The sequence below is a fragment of the Lipomyces oligophaga genome, assembly GCF_038497815.1.
Source record: "Lipomyces oligophaga strain CBS 7107 unplaced genomic scaffold V1516scaffold_1, whole genome shotgun sequence".
NCBI lineage: Eukaryota > Fungi > Ascomycota > Lipomycetes > Lipomycetales > Lipomycetaceae > Lipomyces > [Lipomyces] oligophaga.
The window spans coordinates 974,399-991,359 of NW_027117785.1; the positions used below are offsets into that span (position 1 = coordinate 974,399).

Genomic DNA, 16,961 nt, shown 5'->3' on the forward strand with positions numbered 1-16,961 from the left:
GAGTATCATTACACCGAGAAGCATTGGGCATTGAGCATTTCCGCTTTTTAGACGACGACGAGCCAAAAGGAACCAGAAAGCCGGCCTCCTGCTGAAGCGGCCGAGATTGCGCACCCATGGTCGCAGGCGTGGGACCCGTCGAGGAGAGGTCAGACGCATGCATGTTTTGGCTGTCGGGCAAGAGGCACGAGAAGACGGTTCTGTAAAAAAATAAAAAGGCGAAAGAGATAGGAGATAGAATAGAATCGAGAGAGAATAAAAACTAGAAGTGTGAGAAGGTCAATCTATCGCAGAGCGTATGGTTTTGCAGAAGAACACAAGAACGGGGCGAAATCGAGTACCTTTAACCGACTGAGTAATCAGGTTCACACACGACGCGGGGCGGAAATTGCAGACAGCGAGAAGAAAAAAATTACAAACCAGAAACGAGCCAACGGACGGACGAGCAAGATGTGGTAAAACTAAGAGGATCTGGTGCTGGCCGACCTCGCTCGCAATCGTCGGTGGCCTACTTGGAAAGCTAAACGTTGAGCAAAGGTGCGAGGACAGGAATACTTAGCGACTCGGACTCGGATAGGTAAGCTTGGAAGTGCGCCGCTGAACTGAACCTGAACCGGTATGCTCGCTGGAGTCAAGATGCTAGCGATTTGACCAGCTCAGAGCGCAATTAGCGAATATTTTTTGCGATATATTGTTTTTGAAGGCTCTATAATGAACATAATGGGTAAATTAGGCTCATTTGTGGCAACCTGGTAGGTATTGCGATAGATCAAAATTGGCAGTTTGCTCATTCATCTCAGCCCAGGTTGCAAATTTCACAGAAGCACCTTGTTGGTTCGGTTTGGTTCCTATCTTGTCCGCCATCTCTGGTCACCCTGCTGTTCCCAACCACTGCTGTTACGTATTACTTCTCAGTTCTATCAGGCTCTTGCTTCTCTTTCAGCTCTTATCTCTAAACGAAATACCGCAAATCTAGCTTTCCATAATTTTGTCGTTCAACCATCATTTAGTTACATAATCGTTTCACCTTCAAATCGCCGTCTGTAGCACTCACTGCCAGCTGGACTCTGCCGGACAGACATGTCGCAATACCGCCTCCCTCGTGCGGCGTCCTCTGATCTTTGCACAAGAGATCCCTGGAACACCTTGCTGGTCGTAGTCTATTTTGTGGCATCTACAAAACAGTGATGATTAATGGGCGAGCTCGGGGGGCCCGAGTTGGTGAATAATTTTTATATTCGATACAGCGAAAACAGCGACAGCAACGACAGCAACGATAATAAATCCGCTTTTTATATACAAAGAGATCGGTACCTAAACACAAAAACAAAAAGAAAGCTTTTTTTAATTCTCCTCACTCCATGAAAACTCCTCGAAAAAAATCTTTTAACATCACAAAATAATTTCCCTTTATCGCAATATTCGCATAAGTCGCACCAGTCGTCATAATTCCCTAAATCGCTTGCTTCGACTCAGTCAGACCCACGCACTTGAACTGCACGCACAGCTTCGATCAATTCAGTCGAGGCCTGGGAAATGGACTGCAGGGCCCATAGTAGTTGCTCGTCCCGCTGTTTCTGCGCCTCCTGAGATTCTTTGTACGCAAGTATAAACTCCTGAAGTATATCGCTCAGCTGCGATGCGTCTGGCGGAGAGAATTCGCGTCCCTGAGCGTTTTTTACAGTGTGAGCGGCTCCTGGCATTGGGCCCATTCGATGCGGGATGCTGCTATTGTCATTGCCGTTGTTCGGCATCGGATGCGGCGGTATGGACCGGTTTGAGCTCTCGCTACTAGCTGTGAAGTACTCCTCATACACGTCTCCCTCAAAAGATGGCACATTGGGCAGTATTATCGGCATCCCATCCATGGACTCATACATCGCTCGTGGACGTTTCAGTACTCGTTTGATGTCTCGTTCATTTGTGTTTGACAGGGGATGTAAGTTACTCCCCGAGAACCTATCAATATCATCTTCTTGTTCAATCTCCGGTCCTCTGGCACCGTATTCGATTGTCTCTGGTCCAAGTTCAGTTGGACCAAATGAATGCTCGAAATAATCAGCACCGAGCAAGGGCGAATGTGTCTGAGATGACGGATTCCGAGTATATCCTGAAGCAGACCGACCTTGCTTGCTATATATCGATTGGCTCCGTTTAGGTGCTGGTCCGCTCATCCATTGATTTGCTCGTGGACGCACCTGCTCCGGAAATTCGGCTTTTGAGGTTCTGCTTCCCGGTGTGGACGGACTGCCATACGCGGGCAAATTCAGCGCGCTTCTATGGTTCTCAATCTGATCCAGTATAGGTGACAGCGCCTTATATATTGTCAGTGACATAGGTGTCATCGACTTCGCTAGAAATGTACGTTGCTGCTTTGGGGTCAGCGACCACCACGACGACGGAGGGCTCATTCCTCCAAAGAGTTTGCCGGACTCGTAATCATTAATACGACGATAAGTGATAGTCATGAAACCGAATTTCTCGTACAGAGACTTTGGCGTGCGATGGGGATTCAAAGCTCGACTTACGAATTCAGCATGAACTCTTTCAAACAACATTTCGACAGATTGTCGGGATCGATCCATCGATGCGGATATCCGTTTTTGGATAGTTGGATATCCTCCGGAACTGCTATTACTCGAAGAGAAGGAATCAATTGAAGATGTGTTTGAACTGATACTGCTGCGAGTCGATGCACTTCCAGCTAAGGACGGCAGTGACGAAGCGCAGGAGCGCTGAACCGACTGCTGCAACTCGTAAGCCTCATTTTTACATTGCCTGTAAGCATCTATGAGGATGAGAATATCCTGGTCCGTCCATATCCTGCCAATAGAAGATTCGCTGGCTCGTATTCTTTCCTGGTATGTTAATTCTGCAGATGATCCAGCGAATGCAATTGGCTCGATTTGGGTGCTTGTGTTGGCGTTGTTAATGCTGTTGGACTGCTGATATTGGGCATTCGGCAACATAGGGTCTAGTGTCCGCACAGAGCCTGGGGTAGACGTTGAAGATGCATAATATTTTTGACGGTCGATTGCAGACGGATCTTGTGTAGATGTGTTGCTGTCTTCCGAGTTGGCCCTCATTAGATAGTTTCTGCACTCAGCAGGCAGGGTGCTGAAAAGTGAGCTGCCGAGGAGTGTAGCCGAAGAGAAAAGTAGTCGAGGACGCACGGCAAATTGAGATAGGGAAACTGCAGGCTCTTTCTCGGTTATCGGACTAAATCTCGGCAACCGGGGGAAGCTTGCCGCTGACAATATCAAGCGAGGCTCTGGCCGGCTAATTTATAGAAGAAACTCGAACACAAGGAAACGTAAAGTAGAGGAGGAAGCTCAATCGGAGAAAATTGCAGACGGAAAAGAGTACAGTCGTGGAAAGGAAGAGGATAAAGGGACCGCAGCGCTACAAGGATGGGGTCCAGGATTGGAAGGATGTAAGGCTATGTGGATGTGACGCAGTAAAAGTATAGGAAAAGGAAAAGAGGGAGCCGGTCCAGCTAAAGCCCACTTATGATTACAGAATCATTGCGCGCGTGCGTTTGATCGTTATGTATTAGTCTAGTGATCCTTTTTTCGAATGGCATGTGTAGAACGAGGCGAAGCTTGTCCCGGGTCATCTAGACTAATGATCCTTAGTCGTACATCCTCGGTATGCTATCCGCTCGCTCTAATTTTTTTCTTTTTGATTTTTAACTTTTGCGCTCCCTCTCTCCCTTGTATTTATTTACTTCCCCCGACTTTGGTTCAGACTCAATTGTATATTGCCTTTGCCTCAATTCTACCACAGTGTCGATTATTACTGGCGCCACGGCATCCGGATAGAAAAGAGTGGGCTAGTCAGAGATACGAAATAGTTTTGCGGGACTCAAGGAACCCTCGTTAACCGGGTACGCTAGTACGAATATGTGATAGAGGCAGAATTGCGTTCATGGGGTTGTCTCCCGTGTCGGTCGCTCTCCTCCTTAGACGCTTTCAGTTGGTCAGTCTTACAGTCCTTTTTGTTATCCCCATCTCTCTTGTTCCTGGATGTGCAGAGCAAAGCGGCTTCCCGCCGTTCACGCCGCATACAATTTAAGGTTAGTATGTTCAAATCTTGTTGAGCCCCGCGCGGCGCTGACCGGTTGGTCGTCTAGTCTGGGAGGATTTGCACCACGTGTGCATGTATACCACGTGACTCTATCGGAACGACAAGTCAGCGAGTGGGGGTGTTGTGCGAAGATCACAAGCTATGAGGTGCTTGTGGTGGACAGAAGGGCAGGGTACGGCAGAGGGAGCCGGAGTAGATGTCGATTCTGGGCAAAAAAATTAATAATTGTTGGCGTCAACATAGAGCGCTCCATCCAAGTCTGAATTTTTTGATTGCTTCGAAGTTGAATAGGATTAACGTCGGGCACTGTATTCAATTGACTAGTTCGTGTGCTTCAGACATCTATACAACAATTAATACATTTATTATTAGCAATGGCTGCCGAGACAATTGGCTGGGATTTGACTAAATGGCTGTCTACTCAGCGGGCTTCCACCCCCGAAGAGGGACTCGCCCGAGTCATCGAGCACGTTGCTAGCTTTCCCACCAACGACGTCGCCTTCATCACCATTGCGACCCCAGAATTTCTCAAGACTCAATGGGAACAGTTGCAGGCAATTCCTAATGCAAAGGACCTGCCGTTGTACGGTGTTCCGTTCATTCCCAAAGATAACATCGATGTGGCAGGATTACCAACCACTGTTGCGTGCCCGGCTTTCAAGTACGAGCCCAAGGAGGATGCGGTGATCATCAAGACTCTCAAAGCAGCGGGTGCTATTCCTGTTTGTAAGACCAATCTTGACCAGTTTGCGACCGGTTTGGTCGGTACTCGTTCTCCCTACGGTGCCGTGCCTTCAGCCTTCAACGACGCCTACTGTTCTGGGGGGTCTTCCTCTGGTTCCGCAAACACTGTTGCTCGTGGGTTTGCTCCATTCTCGCTCGGTACTGACACCGCCGGCTCTGGCCGTGTTCCTGCAATGCACAACAACTTGATTGGTCTCAAGCCGTCTCGCGGTGCTTTTTCAGCGACCGGCGTTGTTCCTGCCTGCCGTGAACTTGACTGCGTGTCTGTGTTCGCACTCAATCTTCCTGATGCCAAAGCGGTGTTCGATGTCGCTGCACAGTACGATCCCGTGGATTCCTATTCTCGTCCCCTTCCAGTGCCTATGCCAAAATCTTTTGGGTCCAAACCTCGTCTTGCTATCCCTGACGACCCTTTGTGGTTCGATGATGTGCAGAATGCACCTCTCTGGGAAAAGGCACTGGAAGAATTCAAGGCTGCTGGCGTCGAGTTGGTTTCCCGTAGCTACGATCCCATGTATCGTCTAGGCAAATGCCTCTACGAGGGCCCGTGGGTTGCCGAGCGGTACACTGTTGTTCGTAAGCTCATTGAATCCGATCCTGAGGCTATGGATCCCTCCGTTCGAACGATCATCCAATCTGCCAACAGATTCTCCGCTGCCGATCAATTTGACTGGGAGCATCTTCGGCGAGATCTTGTTCGCGAGATTGAGACAAAGTTTGCGGACGTGGACGGGTTCCTCGTTCCCACTGCGCCTTTATCTCCCAAAATTGCTGAGATTCAAGCAGACCCCATTGCTCGTAACTCCAAGCAAGGCACTTATACCAATTTCGTCAACTTTTCAGACTTTGCCGCCCTTGCTATTCCCGCAGGCTTCCGCGAAGATGGTATGCCCTTTGGAGTCACCATCATCGGACGAAAGCATACCGATTACCCGCTTTTGGAAATCGCCCAATCGGTCTTGAGTAAAAAATCTCGACTTCTAGGAAATACAGGCAATAATTCGATTGTCGGCTCGACAGATATTGTTTTTTAAGAAGAAACAAATTTGGATAAAAGAAAAAACTGAAATTTGATTTTGTTTTTCATTTCTGTAAATACAACAAGCATTTCATTTGGCTTGAAATTATATGCCAATTGTTGGCTTCTAGTTTCAAGTTTCTGGTTGTTTCTTGCTGATTGGATTTGTTCTGCTACTACTGTTTCAATATTTTATATTTGATTATTTTATATTCTATCTTGATGAACAAGCACTATATTTTTCTGATGTCCAACGAAAATATGTTATAACATTACTAGCTATATGTATGCGAAAGTAACCTCGGACCTGTCCGTTTAAATCCTTACCTCCGGCTTGATCTCTGGCTCAGGGCCCTTAAACCCCCAAGATACATTTCGTCGTTTTTTGAACATGCCAAACTTTCTGTGCCATTCTCGGATCTGCGTCAACGAATTCATATCATTTGCATCAGAGAGCGAAGGTTGAATCTGGTTTAGTGCGTGCTCGAAATGTCGTCGGCAAAGTACTCGTTTCGCGGGCTGTCCTGAAAGCACTCCGGTTCCTTGCTTGAACTGATCGCGCAGGTTACGCCGCTCCTTGATCGCTTGAAACGCGGCCACGAGACAAACATTTTTGATATCGGACCCGGAATAATATTCAGTTCGAGAAGCTAGCTCATTGAAAGTAATTTCAGCTGTATCGACAATTTCATCCTTTAGATGTAGAATGAAAATGTCTTTTCGATTTTCTCTTGTCGGTAAATCTACCAACAACCGTCGAGGAAATCGTCGCAGTACTGCATCATCAATATCAAACGGACGATTAGTAGCTCCAAATAGTAGTACTCGACTTCCTCGCACTCCATCCCATTCAGACATAAATTGATTTATCGATTCTCGGTATCTAGAAGTCACCGAAAACCCACTCGAACGGCTCGCTAACAAAGCATCTACTTCGTCCAAAAAGATCACACATGGGCTCAGCTTCTTAGCAAGCGAAAATAGAGCTACAATATTTTTCTCCGATTCTCCCACGTACTTCTCCAAAATATCAGCTGGACTAATCTGTATCATCCGAGCTTTGCCGGCCTTTGCAAAAGAACGCGCAAGCAAGGTTTTACCAGTTCCCGGAGGCCCGTAGAGTAGAACACCAGTGAGATGATGATCCTTGAGAATACCAAACGTAAACTCCTCTGGCATTTCTAACTCAAGCATGATCGAATCCTGCATGCCTTCTAGTGTTTCTGTAGGTGCAATGACGTCTTCGAATTGGCTTGTGATGTCCTCTGGGTTGACAACCAAATGGAATAATGATTTCTCCATGGTCGTCAAATCAAGCTTTGAGGCCAGTTCTGCGTCAATTTCTGCCTTGGTTTTCGTCGCTGTCGCTTTAGGCCTGTCGCCTGCTGTGCGAAGGATTTTCGCGTGGGCTGACTCCTTAGAATCGTCTTGGTCGGATTTTCTGTCCTTAGAGCTCGGCACTCGCAAAGTTTGGATAGCATACTCAAGCATTTCAGGAGAGACTCGTTTATGCTTATCTCGAAGCATGAGTCCTTTAATCGAATAAATCAGTCTCATCATATCAATCGTCGGCATTGCTCCCGCAGAAAAAAATTGATGACTCAAACTGTTGTCATCTGATAGAGGTTCATCAAACCATGAATTTTCTAAATCCAAGATTCGGAAATAAGGTACCTCTTCAGAATCTTCAGATTTTTCAAATCGTGGCAGAGTTCGACTGAGATAAATATCTAGATAACGAGCATTAAGAATCCGAGACTCTCTAGCGACATCCTGATCACTTCTGCCATTGAATGTAAGTTTGCTATTCGGAATAGCCATCCGCAGCATTGTAGGCTCCATAGGAATAGGATTCGCCCTCTCGATCTTGTAATTACTTGAGAGAGTGGCTATAAAAATGACCGGGAATAAAACATTAGATTCATCAGTAAAAGCATTCAAAAGTGCAGGAATGATATTCTTGCCGCACTTTGAGTTAGCCATTTCATCAAAGTACTTGAAATGAACGATTATCGGACGCCGACCCTGTCGAGGTTGAAAATTCTCCAAAGAATGCTTGGCTGTGACGCATGCTAGTATACACTGAACTAAAGTAGATGCATATTGCTTGACGTCTTTGTCACCAATATAAAGCACTTCCTCGGTCTTTTCAATAAGTTCTGCCTGCGACTCAAGTTTCTCCTTGAAACCAGCCACCATATCCTCTCTCAGCGTACTTCGCTTCAACAGTTCTTCGATATTAATACCTAAATCAGAAATGTCGAAAGAGTCATCGTCCTTGCCCCGTTCATCATCATACTCTGCTTCATCCTCTTCATCCTCTTCATCTTCTTCTGCTTCATCTTCTTCCGCCACTCGGGACGTTTCAACAACAGACTCAGAATCAAATAAAGAAATTCTTGATGAATAAACGTTAGAATTACGAAAATCGTATTGGCATCGGCCTTCATGACTAGCTATTTCATTATTTAGTTTCAAACTAGGCCCCAACATTCCGATGGCACAATTACTCACCATTACGAAATGGCGAATTTTTAGAAACAATGCGTTCCAAGTCGGCATCTTCTAGACGGACGATATCTCCACTAATATCTCTAGCCACTTGTTCAACAATAGCGTCCAGATATTGCATTGATTGTCCTTCAGAAGCGCAAAGATCGATTTTATTCCGCGAAGATAATAACCATGAGTCATCTGTCCTTTTAGAATCGGCATCCAATGCATTGAGAGCATTGAAGTAGATTCGGTCGTATATAGCCTTGTCTATATAATAGCCCTTGTCGGAAAATCCACCTTCAATATCCACTTCCGAAACATGATTAGCTCAAAGACACATCATCGTTACAGATTGACATACCTAGTTGTTCTATAGCAGCCTTATCAAGAACTTTCAAATGCGAATTGTGCTGAACAAGATCATCATATAATATAATATTATACTTTTGAAAGTAATCTAGCTTATCATAGGGAAAGTATCCATGAGAGTCAATTAGTTCTGATAGTTCTGACTCGGAAGATGCCCTGCCTCGGCTCCGCAGTGATTTTGGAAATCCTCCTCCGAATCTTGCCCGAGAAGATAAAAGTTGATTCTTTTTATCCAGAGGAAGTTTAATCTCAAAATTATAAACTTCTTGTTCATTTGGCTCAGAACTGTTATCAAGCGCAGAAATTGAAATTTCTTTCGAATCCATATCTTTGGACAAATCTGGTACTGAAGAATTTTCCGAGTTCTCTGCTTGATCAGTATTTATTTGAGAAGTCTCAGATATAGCTTCAGGTTCCTTTGTGGATGTTCCCTCATGGGGAGAAGAATCAGAACTCCTCCTGTTCACTTCATTTGAATCAGATGTGTTTTCGTCGTCTGTGATGGTATTATCTGAGTCTCGGAATTTATTCTCTCTCCGATTGCGATTCCGCTCCACAATTGTAGCCGAGCTGAATGCTCTGCAAGGCTCAATACTCAATTCATTGACAATAAAATCCAAACACGACCTTTCTAGCACCGCCGAACATGGTCGACTGCGTCGTAATCTTGGGGTAGTAGTATGTCTGTTCAGAGATAGTAACCAAAACCTGCGTATGATTCCATTGCTGCAGATCATCTGGCAGCTCCGTACCTCAACAATTGTGTTTGGTTTTTCTTGCGAACAATAATCAAGTTAGAAATGGGAGGATGGATACTTCGATTCTGCAAATGCTTATCCGCTCACTGACAGATCACCCTCTATTACAAACAAAGCTATAATCGAAGCCTAATCACACCTATCTAATATCTGTACAACATTCACAATTAGTATTTGAACCACGTTCGCAATTAATTGAATTCCACAGGTGCTGGTGTCTTGATCTCTAGCAAGTCTGAAGTGCTTCTCTACGCACTGGAAAATATCATTCACGTGATTTACCCTACGAGAATGCATGTATAACTGCAATGTTTTGGCGCATCGGAAAAGTTGTAACCTATATACTTCAGCGAACACGCCAGTTTTGCCCGATTTTTGTCGTTCCGTTTTGTTCATTTCTTACTTATTTTTTTATTTGCCCTGAAATACGCTGACGATCGTGGATTGTTTGCGTATTTCGTACGAACTCTTAGTATTTCTTTGCCTTGTCGCGCACGCTCCGACCAAAACCACCCAGAACTCTCAACTCAATCCAACTCTGCTTAGTATTCAGTCCCAGAATTATTGCAATCCTATCGAATTCGCATCTATCTGAGCCGATCGAGTGCTATTCATCATTGTGGTCCAATTGATTTGTGCAGATAAACAGTTTCGATTGTTTACTTAGCCTTATAGTGTTCCTGAGACTCAGACGATCTTGCCACTAAGACGCCATCCAAGCAAAAAACAAACCACAGATATGGCAGACAACGCCGATGTTGCGTCGCTTCTGGCTGCATTGAGTAAGTATGGACGGAGTCAAGATAGTCAAGCGAATCTAACAGCGTCAGCGCAAAGAGCGCAACAGCAAACACAGCAGACACATTCGCTGCCTGTCCAGCAGCAGCAGCAGCCAGTATTGCCCTCCCAATCACAACTACTCCAAAACCTCTCACATCCGCAAGCGCAATTCCCTTTAAATCAACTGCAACAACTACAATCGAGCAACACTGCCAACCCTCTAGCCCAACTAGTTTCCGAATACCCACAAATCGGTTTACAAACACCGCAGCAATCTGCGCTTCTCAGTAATCCCAATGCTGCTGCTGCGCTAGCAGCTGTTGCAGCAGCTGTTGCAGCAGCAAAGCCTGGAGCCGGAGCAATGAGTAATTTCAACCTGCCGCAGCCGAAAAACACGGGATATTTGGATATCAATACAATGTTAGCTGCAGACCCAAGAGATAGTGTGTCACTTGGTGAATACTATGGTAGCAAACGCTCATACGAGAACCGAGGTATGACTGATGTGGATTTACAAGTTTGCCTTAAAAATCTAACATCGCAAAGATTCCGTTGATCGTTATAGTGATCGCGACTATTCTAAAGATCGTCGGAGCCATCGTGATCGCGATCGTGATCGAGACCGTAATTTAGATTATGATGACCGAGGCTATGACCGCGGAGGTCATAATCGTGATCGCGAACGAGATAGAAGATATCGACGCTCTCCGACGCCACCTCGACTCCAAGAGGACGAACGTTGCCGAGAATGTAGTCCTCAGCGGGAAGCGTCTCCTGGAGGTACACTGACACGATCTGTTATAGTGAAGTCGGCATTTGTCGGCCTAATCATTGGCCGTGGAGGAGATACCTTAAAACGTATCGAACATAGTAGTGGTGCGCGGATACAGTTCATCACCAATGGTAAAGAGGGCCCGGAAAGAGTTTGTAATGTCAGCGGCAGAAGCTCCGATATCGACAATGCTGTCAATCAGATCATTTCCATGATAAACTCAGCAACTTTGGACTCTAGAGGACGGCCCATCCAACCGGGTAGATAGTCGTATGAAGTAATCTACGTTTAATTTTCTCTGTAATTTAATCTAAACTTCAATGTATACAGACATAGTAATTGCAAAGTTTCTACTTCTTGGTACAAATAAGTACTTAGATTTCCCAAAGCACAAAATATCAAACGCGTTCACTTTTTGGAATTTTTTTGAAATTCCCGTATCGTCTCGTTCAAATCAAAATTAAAATCAAAATTAAAATTAAAATTAAAATCGAAGATCCCAGCCGATCTGAGGGCCCAGCTTTGGAAGATTTTCTGCAACATTTTCGACATCCTTGTCGCCTCGACCAGACAAACAAATGACAATATCTTTATCTTTATCCATAGTTTTCGCCAGTTCAATTGCACCATATACAGCATGTGAAGATTCAAGGGCCGGGATAATACCTTCAAGTTCACTGAGAAGTTTGAATCCAAGAAGAGCTTGTGCATCAGTCGCTGCGATGTATGTTGCTCTACCAGTATCCTTCCAGCGAGATAGTTCAGGTCCAACTCCTGGGTAATCCAGACCGGCAGAAACAGAGTAAGTATCAATGATCTGGCCATCATTATTCTGAAGAACATAAGTCTTGCCTCCGTGCAAAACACCCACAGATCCAGCAGAGATGGTCGCACTGTGGTTGGGGGTATCAATGCCTTCACCACCTGCTTCTACACCAAGCAACTTCACAGACTTGTCCTCAATGAATGGGTAGAACATGCCTGAGCTGTTACTTCCTCCACCAACGCAAGCCACAACTGCATCGGGAAGCTTGTTCTTGTACTCGCGCATTTGCTGCTTTGTCTCATTTCCGATGATACTCTGAAAAGTCCGTACAATTGTAGGAAAAGGGTGTGGCCCAACTGCAGACCCAATCACATAATGAGTCGTCTTCAAATTAACAACCCACGCACGAAAAGCTTCGTTAACTGCATCTCGAAGAGTCCGAGTACCAGCCTCGACGGCAATAACCTTTGCACCGAGAATCTTCATTCGAAACACGTTCAACGCCTGTCTTCGAACATCCTCCGCTCCCATGTAAACAGTACATTTCATTCCAAACTTCGCAGCAATCGTGGCAGTAGCAACACCATGCTGACCGGCACCAGTCTCAGCGATGACCTCATTCTTGCCCAGACGACGAGCTAGTAACACCTGACCAAGCGCATTATTAACTTTATGGGAACCAGTATGATTCAAATCTTCACGTTTCAGCCAGATATTAGCACCACCAGCGTATTCGGTCAAACGTGGAGCAAGGTGCAAATGTCCGGGACGGCCAATATATGGATAGTATGATCTGTACTCTTCCCAAAATTTCGGATCATTCACAGCCTTCTCAAACTCATTTTCTAGTTCAACCAAACAGTCAAATAGAGACTCAGGAACATACTGACCGCCGAAGTCACCAAACCGAGGAGGAAATGCATGTGTCTTAGCCTCCTCTGAAAGTTTACTCCGGAGAAAGTCTGGCCCAAGCTGAATATTTGAATCAGTTTCAGTAATAACAGCCGATGGAGTCACTTGCTTGGAGCTTAAGCTGGTAGCGATGGTGACGGATTCTCCAAGATTGACCTCATGATTAGGGATGTCGACTGAACGGCCGCAGATACTGCTGCAAAACTTCTTGGTCTCGGAAAACATATCTTCAGGACCAGCATTGGCAATAACAGACACAAGACGACTTCCGATGACAACGCCGTCAGCCACAGAGGAAACATACTTAAAGTGCTCCGTAGTTGAGACACCAAATCCGACAGCAATGGGCTTGTCGCCTGAGAACTTGCGAACACGAGCGCAAAGATCGGGTAGTTCAGAGCTGAGACCGCCCGCAACACCGGTAGTCCCCATGCGAGATACTACATAGATGAAGGAGTCGGCAATAGATGCCAGAATTTCAAGGCGAGAGTCGATAGTAGACGGTGCCACCAGAGGAATATAACTCAAACTAGAATAGGTGGATCAGTAGATGCTTGCGATCAGATAAGTGTCTGAGTGAATACAACCGAAACATACCCATAGGAGGTACAGAAACCTCTGAATTTGACAGCTTCCTCGGGAGGAAAGTCAACTATGATGAAACCTTGGGCTCCAGCGTCTTTGGCGTCTCTGACAAATTGCTCTTCGCCGTAGTGAAGAATCGGATTGTAGTAGCCCATGAGAACAATAGGAATCGAAACGCCAGAAGCACGAGCTTGGCGGACCATATCGAGTGTCTTGTGAGTAGTGATGCCATTTTCAAGAGCAACCTGCAGAAGAGGAAGTTGCGTGAGCCATTGCAGATCTGGATAAAACGATCTGGTGACTTACAGTATTTGAGCCTTGAATTGTAGGTCCGTCACCAATGGGATCTGAAAAAGGTAGGCCGAGCTCGATGATATCGACACCGCCTGCCTGCATGCCCTTAAGAATATCGACTGTGCTGGATTCGGTTGGATAGCCTGCAGTGACAAACGTGACGAAAGCCGGACGAGCTGAAGCGAATTATTAGTGACGGGTTTTGGTTGTATGTCATACAATGGACAGCCTCAAAATACCTTCCTCCTTGCACTTTGCAAAGGATTCTTTGATTATTGCGGACATGAACAAAAAAGATCAATCAAGTAAAATGATAGGCGATTGATGGAATGTAAAGGAAAGATAGCGATTAGGCGGACGATGAAAGGAAAAATAGTTTAGGTCACGACGACGAAAACCCAGTTTTCGACGAAATTTTAGGTGACTGACATAAACCGCCGCACTCCACATATTCCCTATGTAACTAGAATCGATATATGATACAATATATATATGATACAAATTGAATTTTCGCTTTACAATATATCATTTTAAGTACACCATTTGTTACGTAAGATAAATATCATAGAAGCTGTAATTACCGCATAAATATTTCGTATGATGCTTAATGCACTATCATCCATTGCATAAATGCCTATGCCTACTGTTCGTTCAATTTCTGTAATTGTCATTTATCCATCCCGACTTCTGATTTACCTAATTATTCAGTAGAGGATAGAAGAGTGGTTATGAATAGTGCATTATATAGGATAATATAGTAAGGTATAGTTGGTCTTACCATTGTATAACTACATCTCACCGTCTTATATCACCACATCAGTTTTCCTTTAATCTACCCTTTACGCATCACTTTTTTTCACTCTTCTCTTCACTCCTCCTAACCTTCACTCTTCTGCAAAAGCTCGATCAATCAATTAATCAATCAACTAATAAAACAGTAAATGTGACGGCGCAATAGACTATTAAACGAAACAAATGAATCTAACATTTTGCAACACCGAACAAAATCAAACAAAACCCTCCTTCGTATCTACGCACTCAAAAACAAATTGCGATGTGTGTTCAAAATGCTAGACCGTCCTTGGCAAATATATAAATATGAAAATAAAAAAAATAAAAAAAACTGAAAAACTAGTCAGTTTTACTCCTCCGCTGGAGCAGGTGCCGGGGTGGGAGCTGCCTCAGCACGAGATCTCTGGTAAAATTCGTTGATGATCTTGGCGGGAATACGATTAAGGAGCTCCTTGGGATAAATACGGAGTAATGACCACGCAAGGTCAAGCGACTCAAAAATGGTACGGCCCTCATACGAATCCTGTGCAATAAAGCTGCGCTCAAACTTTTCCAAAAACTCCAGAGAAAGCTTGTCCTCCTGAGACAAGGCCTCCTCACCAACGACAGCCTTCATAGCTGCGGCATCACGCCCAATAGCGTACTTGGCATAGAGCTGGTTGGAAACATCTCCGTGATCCTTACGAGTCAATTTCTCACCAATAGCAGACTTCATAAGACGTGAAAGGGATGGAAGAACATTGATAGGAGGATAGATACCACGATTGTGGAGCTGACGATCAACGAAAATTTGACCCTCCGTAATATATCCAGTCAAATCAGGAATAGGATGTGTGATATCATCATTAGGCATAGTGAGAATAGGAATCTGAGTAATAGAACCGTTACGGCCCTCCACACGTCCAGCACGCTCGTAGATGGTCGACAAATCGGTGTACATGTAACCAGGGTATCCACGACGACCGGGCACTTCCTCTCGGGCGGCCGAGACCTCACGAAGAGCATCAGCATATGAAGACATATCAGTGAGCAAGACAAGAACATGTCGCTCGGTCTGGTAAGCAAGATATTCTGCAGTTGTCAAAGCAAGACGAGGAGTAATAATACGTTCGATGGTAGGATCGTTTGCCAAATTAAGGAAAAGAGTGACACGGTCGAGCGAGCCAGATTCTTCGAAATCTTGCTTGAAGAAACGAGAAGTTTCCAAATTGACACCCATAGCGGCGAAAACAATGGAGAAATTCTCCTCGTGTCCATCATGAACGTCCTTGGTGGGACGCTTAACGAGACCTGCCTGACGAGCGATCTGGGCTGCAATTTCATTGTGAGGAAGACCGGCAGCAGAGAAAATGGGAATCTTCTGTCCTCGGGCAATAGAGTTCATAGTATCGATAGCAGAAATACCAGTGGAAATCATCTCTTCAGGATAAATACGAGAGTAGGGGTTGATAGGAGAACCGTTGATATCCAAATAGTCCTCAGCGAAAACCTTAGGACCTTTGTGAAGCTGTTAATAATCACAGAGAACGGCAAAGTGTTTCGGACATCTACTCACCATTATCAATGGCATGACCGGAACCATCAAAGATACGTCCCATAACGTCTTCAGAAACAGGAATACGTAAACTCTCGCCAGTAAACTCAACACGAGTCTTCTTAACATCGATACCTGAGGTACCTTCGAAAACCTTTACGAATATTAGTTTTACAACTCCTTAAACAAATATTCGGAGAACATACCTGGACAATGGCACGATTGCCACGAACTTCAAGGACCTGACCAGCACGGACTGTTCCATCGGGAAGAGTCAGATTAACGATTTCATTGTAACGGGGGAACTAGAAGGAGAGTTTTAGTTAAATGATTGATGGAAAGAGAGCCGGAGAGTGTAGGGGATGCTGTGCAACAGGATAAGGCGAGACAAAAGACATACCTTGACGTTATCAAGAATGACTAAGGGACCGTTAACACCGCTCACAGTGTTGTATCTATATGAATATTAGCAACAAGTCAAAAGATTGACAGACAAGATAATTGCGGACAAGGTTGTGTTATATTGCATCGCCAGGAATGAGTTGTTTGAAACAGGGAGACCTGCAGGCGCAACAGATGCCAGACCAACAAATCCCAATTCCAAACAACCCAATTGTACAACATAAGACCATTCGATGCCTTGATATCTAGTTCAACCGAAGAAACATACTTAACACGGGGATGGACAGCGTAGTTGCGAGTGACGGCAGCAGCATTGATAACAGCTATAAGATAGAGAAGTTAGCTCTCACGCATTTTTACCTGCAGGCCCAACCGACTCAAATTTCGATGACAATTGGTCCCACAAACACACAAAAAGCGTACCAGCTTCGGCAGCAGATATGCGAGGATCGGATTCGGCCATTATTATTGACTTTTCGGCAAGGAAATGCGAGACAAGTGGTAGACAAAAACACGGAGAACACAAAGTGCGCAGAAAAAATCGAAGAAGAAGAGACGACCGCCGAAGGACTCGCAGTGATTGTCCACGGCCCCCGACAGATAAACCCAAGATTAACTGGTACCGCTTAAATTCCAGCAAAACGGAGGTACCC

The 16,961-nt window shown here is 45.1% G+C and overlaps 6 protein-coding genes across 6 annotated transcripts; 2 read left to right on the forward strand and 4 right to left on the reverse strand.

Annotated features, from left to right (window-relative positions):
- Positions 1–1,472: 1,472 nt before the first annotated feature.
- V1516DRAFT_683128 (uncharacterized protein) lies at positions 1,473–3,086 on the reverse strand (the record flags this gene model as incomplete). Its single annotated transcript, XM_066923493.1, has 1 exon — positions 1,473–3,086. The coding sequence occupies one exon, from the start codon at positions 3,084–3,086 to the stop codon at positions 1,473–1,475; it is 1,614 nt and encodes a 537-aa protein (XP_066779817.1).
- A 1,212-nt stretch (positions 3,087–4,298) lies between these two features.
- Positions 4,299–6,181, forward strand: V1516DRAFT_668171 (amidase signature domain-containing protein). Its single transcript, XM_066920960.1, has one exon. The coding sequence runs from the start codon at positions 4,461–4,463 to the stop codon at positions 5,862–5,864; it is 1,404 nt and encodes a 467-aa protein (XP_066779818.1). The 5' UTR covers positions 4,299–4,460; the 3' UTR covers positions 5,865–6,181.
- Positions 6,026–9,751, reverse strand: V1516DRAFT_668173 (uncharacterized protein). The gene is made up of 3 exons (XM_066920961.1): positions 8,706–9,751; positions 8,363–8,653; positions 6,026–8,304 (listed from the first exon to the last, which is right to left on the reverse strand). Exons 1-3 carry the CDS (start codon positions 9,448–9,450, stop codon positions 6,164–6,166), a joined length of 3,177 nt encoding a protein of 1,058 aa, XP_066779819.1. The 5' UTR covers positions 9,451–9,751; the 3' UTR covers positions 6,026–6,163.
- Positions 9,752–10,058: 307 nt separating this feature from the next.
- V1516DRAFT_41966 (uncharacterized protein) lies at positions 10,059–11,399 on the forward strand. The gene is made up of 3 exons (XM_066919010.1): positions 10,059–10,253; positions 10,302–10,745; positions 10,798–11,399. Exons 1-3 carry the CDS (start codon positions 10,211–10,213, stop codon positions 11,289–11,291), a joined length of 981 nt encoding a protein of 326 aa, XP_066779820.1. The 5' UTR covers positions 10,059–10,210; the 3' UTR covers positions 11,292–11,399.
- V1516DRAFT_645081 (tryptophan synthase beta subunit-like PLP-dependent enzyme) lies at positions 11,293–13,959 on the reverse strand. The gene is made up of 4 exons (XM_066920161.1): positions 13,820–13,959; positions 13,593–13,756; positions 13,299–13,531; positions 11,293–13,230 (listed from the first exon to the last, which is right to left on the reverse strand). The coding sequence occupies exons 1-4, from the start codon at positions 13,863–13,865 to the stop codon at positions 11,508–11,510; spliced, it is 2,166 nt and encodes a 721-aa protein (XP_066779821.1). The 5' UTR covers positions 13,866–13,959; the 3' UTR covers positions 11,293–11,507.
- Positions 13,960–14,721: 762 nt separating this feature from the next.
- Positions 14,722–16,771, reverse strand: V1516DRAFT_694073 (P-loop containing nucleoside triphosphate hydrolase protein; the record flags this gene model as incomplete). The annotated part of the gene is made up of 6 exons (XM_066923925.1): positions 14,722–15,869; positions 15,928–16,060; positions 16,113–16,211; positions 16,307–16,361; positions 16,577–16,631; positions 16,732–16,771. 6 exons carry the CDS (start codon positions 16,769–16,771, stop codon positions 14,722–14,724), a joined length of 1,530 nt encoding a protein of 509 aa, XP_066779822.1.
- Between the last annotated feature and the right edge of the window lie 190 nt (positions 16,772–16,961).

What these genes read in the sequence shown, in the direction of transcription:
- V1516DRAFT_668171 (XM_066920960.1), top strand. Translation starts at nt 4,461, where the DNA reads ATGGCTGCCGAGACAATTGGCTGGGATTTGACTAAATGGCTGTCTACT.
- V1516DRAFT_668173 (XM_066920961.1), bottom strand. Translation starts at nt 9,450, where the DNA reads ATGATCTGCAGCAATGGAATCATACGCAGGTTTTGGTTACTATCTCTG. An exon ending in GGCTGCTATAGAACAACTAG is followed by an intron (nt 8,654 to 8,705) that starts GTATGTCAATCT and finishes ATGTTTCGGAAG; the next exon opens with TGGATATTGAAGGTGGATTT. An exon ending in AAATTCGCCATTTCGTAATG is followed by an intron (nt 8,305 to 8,362) that starts GTGAGTAATTGT and finishes ATAATGAAATAG; the next exon opens with CTAGTCATGAAGGCCGATGC.
- V1516DRAFT_41966 (XM_066919010.1), top strand. Translation starts at nt 10,211, where the DNA reads ATGGCAGACAACGCCGATGTTGCGTCGCTTCTGGCTGCATTGA. An exon ending in GTCGCTTCTGGCTGCATTGA is followed by an intron (nt 10,254 to 10,301) that starts GTAAGTATGGAC and finishes TAACAGCGTCAG; the next exon opens with CGCAAAGAGCGCAACAGCAA. An exon ending in ACGCTCATACGAGAACCGAG is followed by an intron (nt 10,746 to 10,797) that starts GTATGACTGATG and finishes AACATCGCAAAG; the next exon opens with ATTCCGTTGATCGTTATAGT.
- V1516DRAFT_645081 (XM_066920161.1), bottom strand. Translation starts at nt 13,865, where the DNA reads ATGTCCGCAATAATCAAAGAATCCTTTGCAAAGTGCAAGGAGGAAG. An exon ending in TGCAAAGTGCAAGGAGGAAG is followed by an intron (nt 13,757 to 13,819) that starts GTATTTTGAGGC and finishes AATTCGCTTCAG; the next exon opens with CTCGTCCGGCTTTCGTCACG. An exon ending in CAATTCAAGGCTCAAATACT is followed by an intron (nt 13,532 to 13,592) that starts GTAAGTCACCAG and finishes CCTCTTCTGCAG; the next exon opens with GTTGCTCTTGAAAATGGCAT.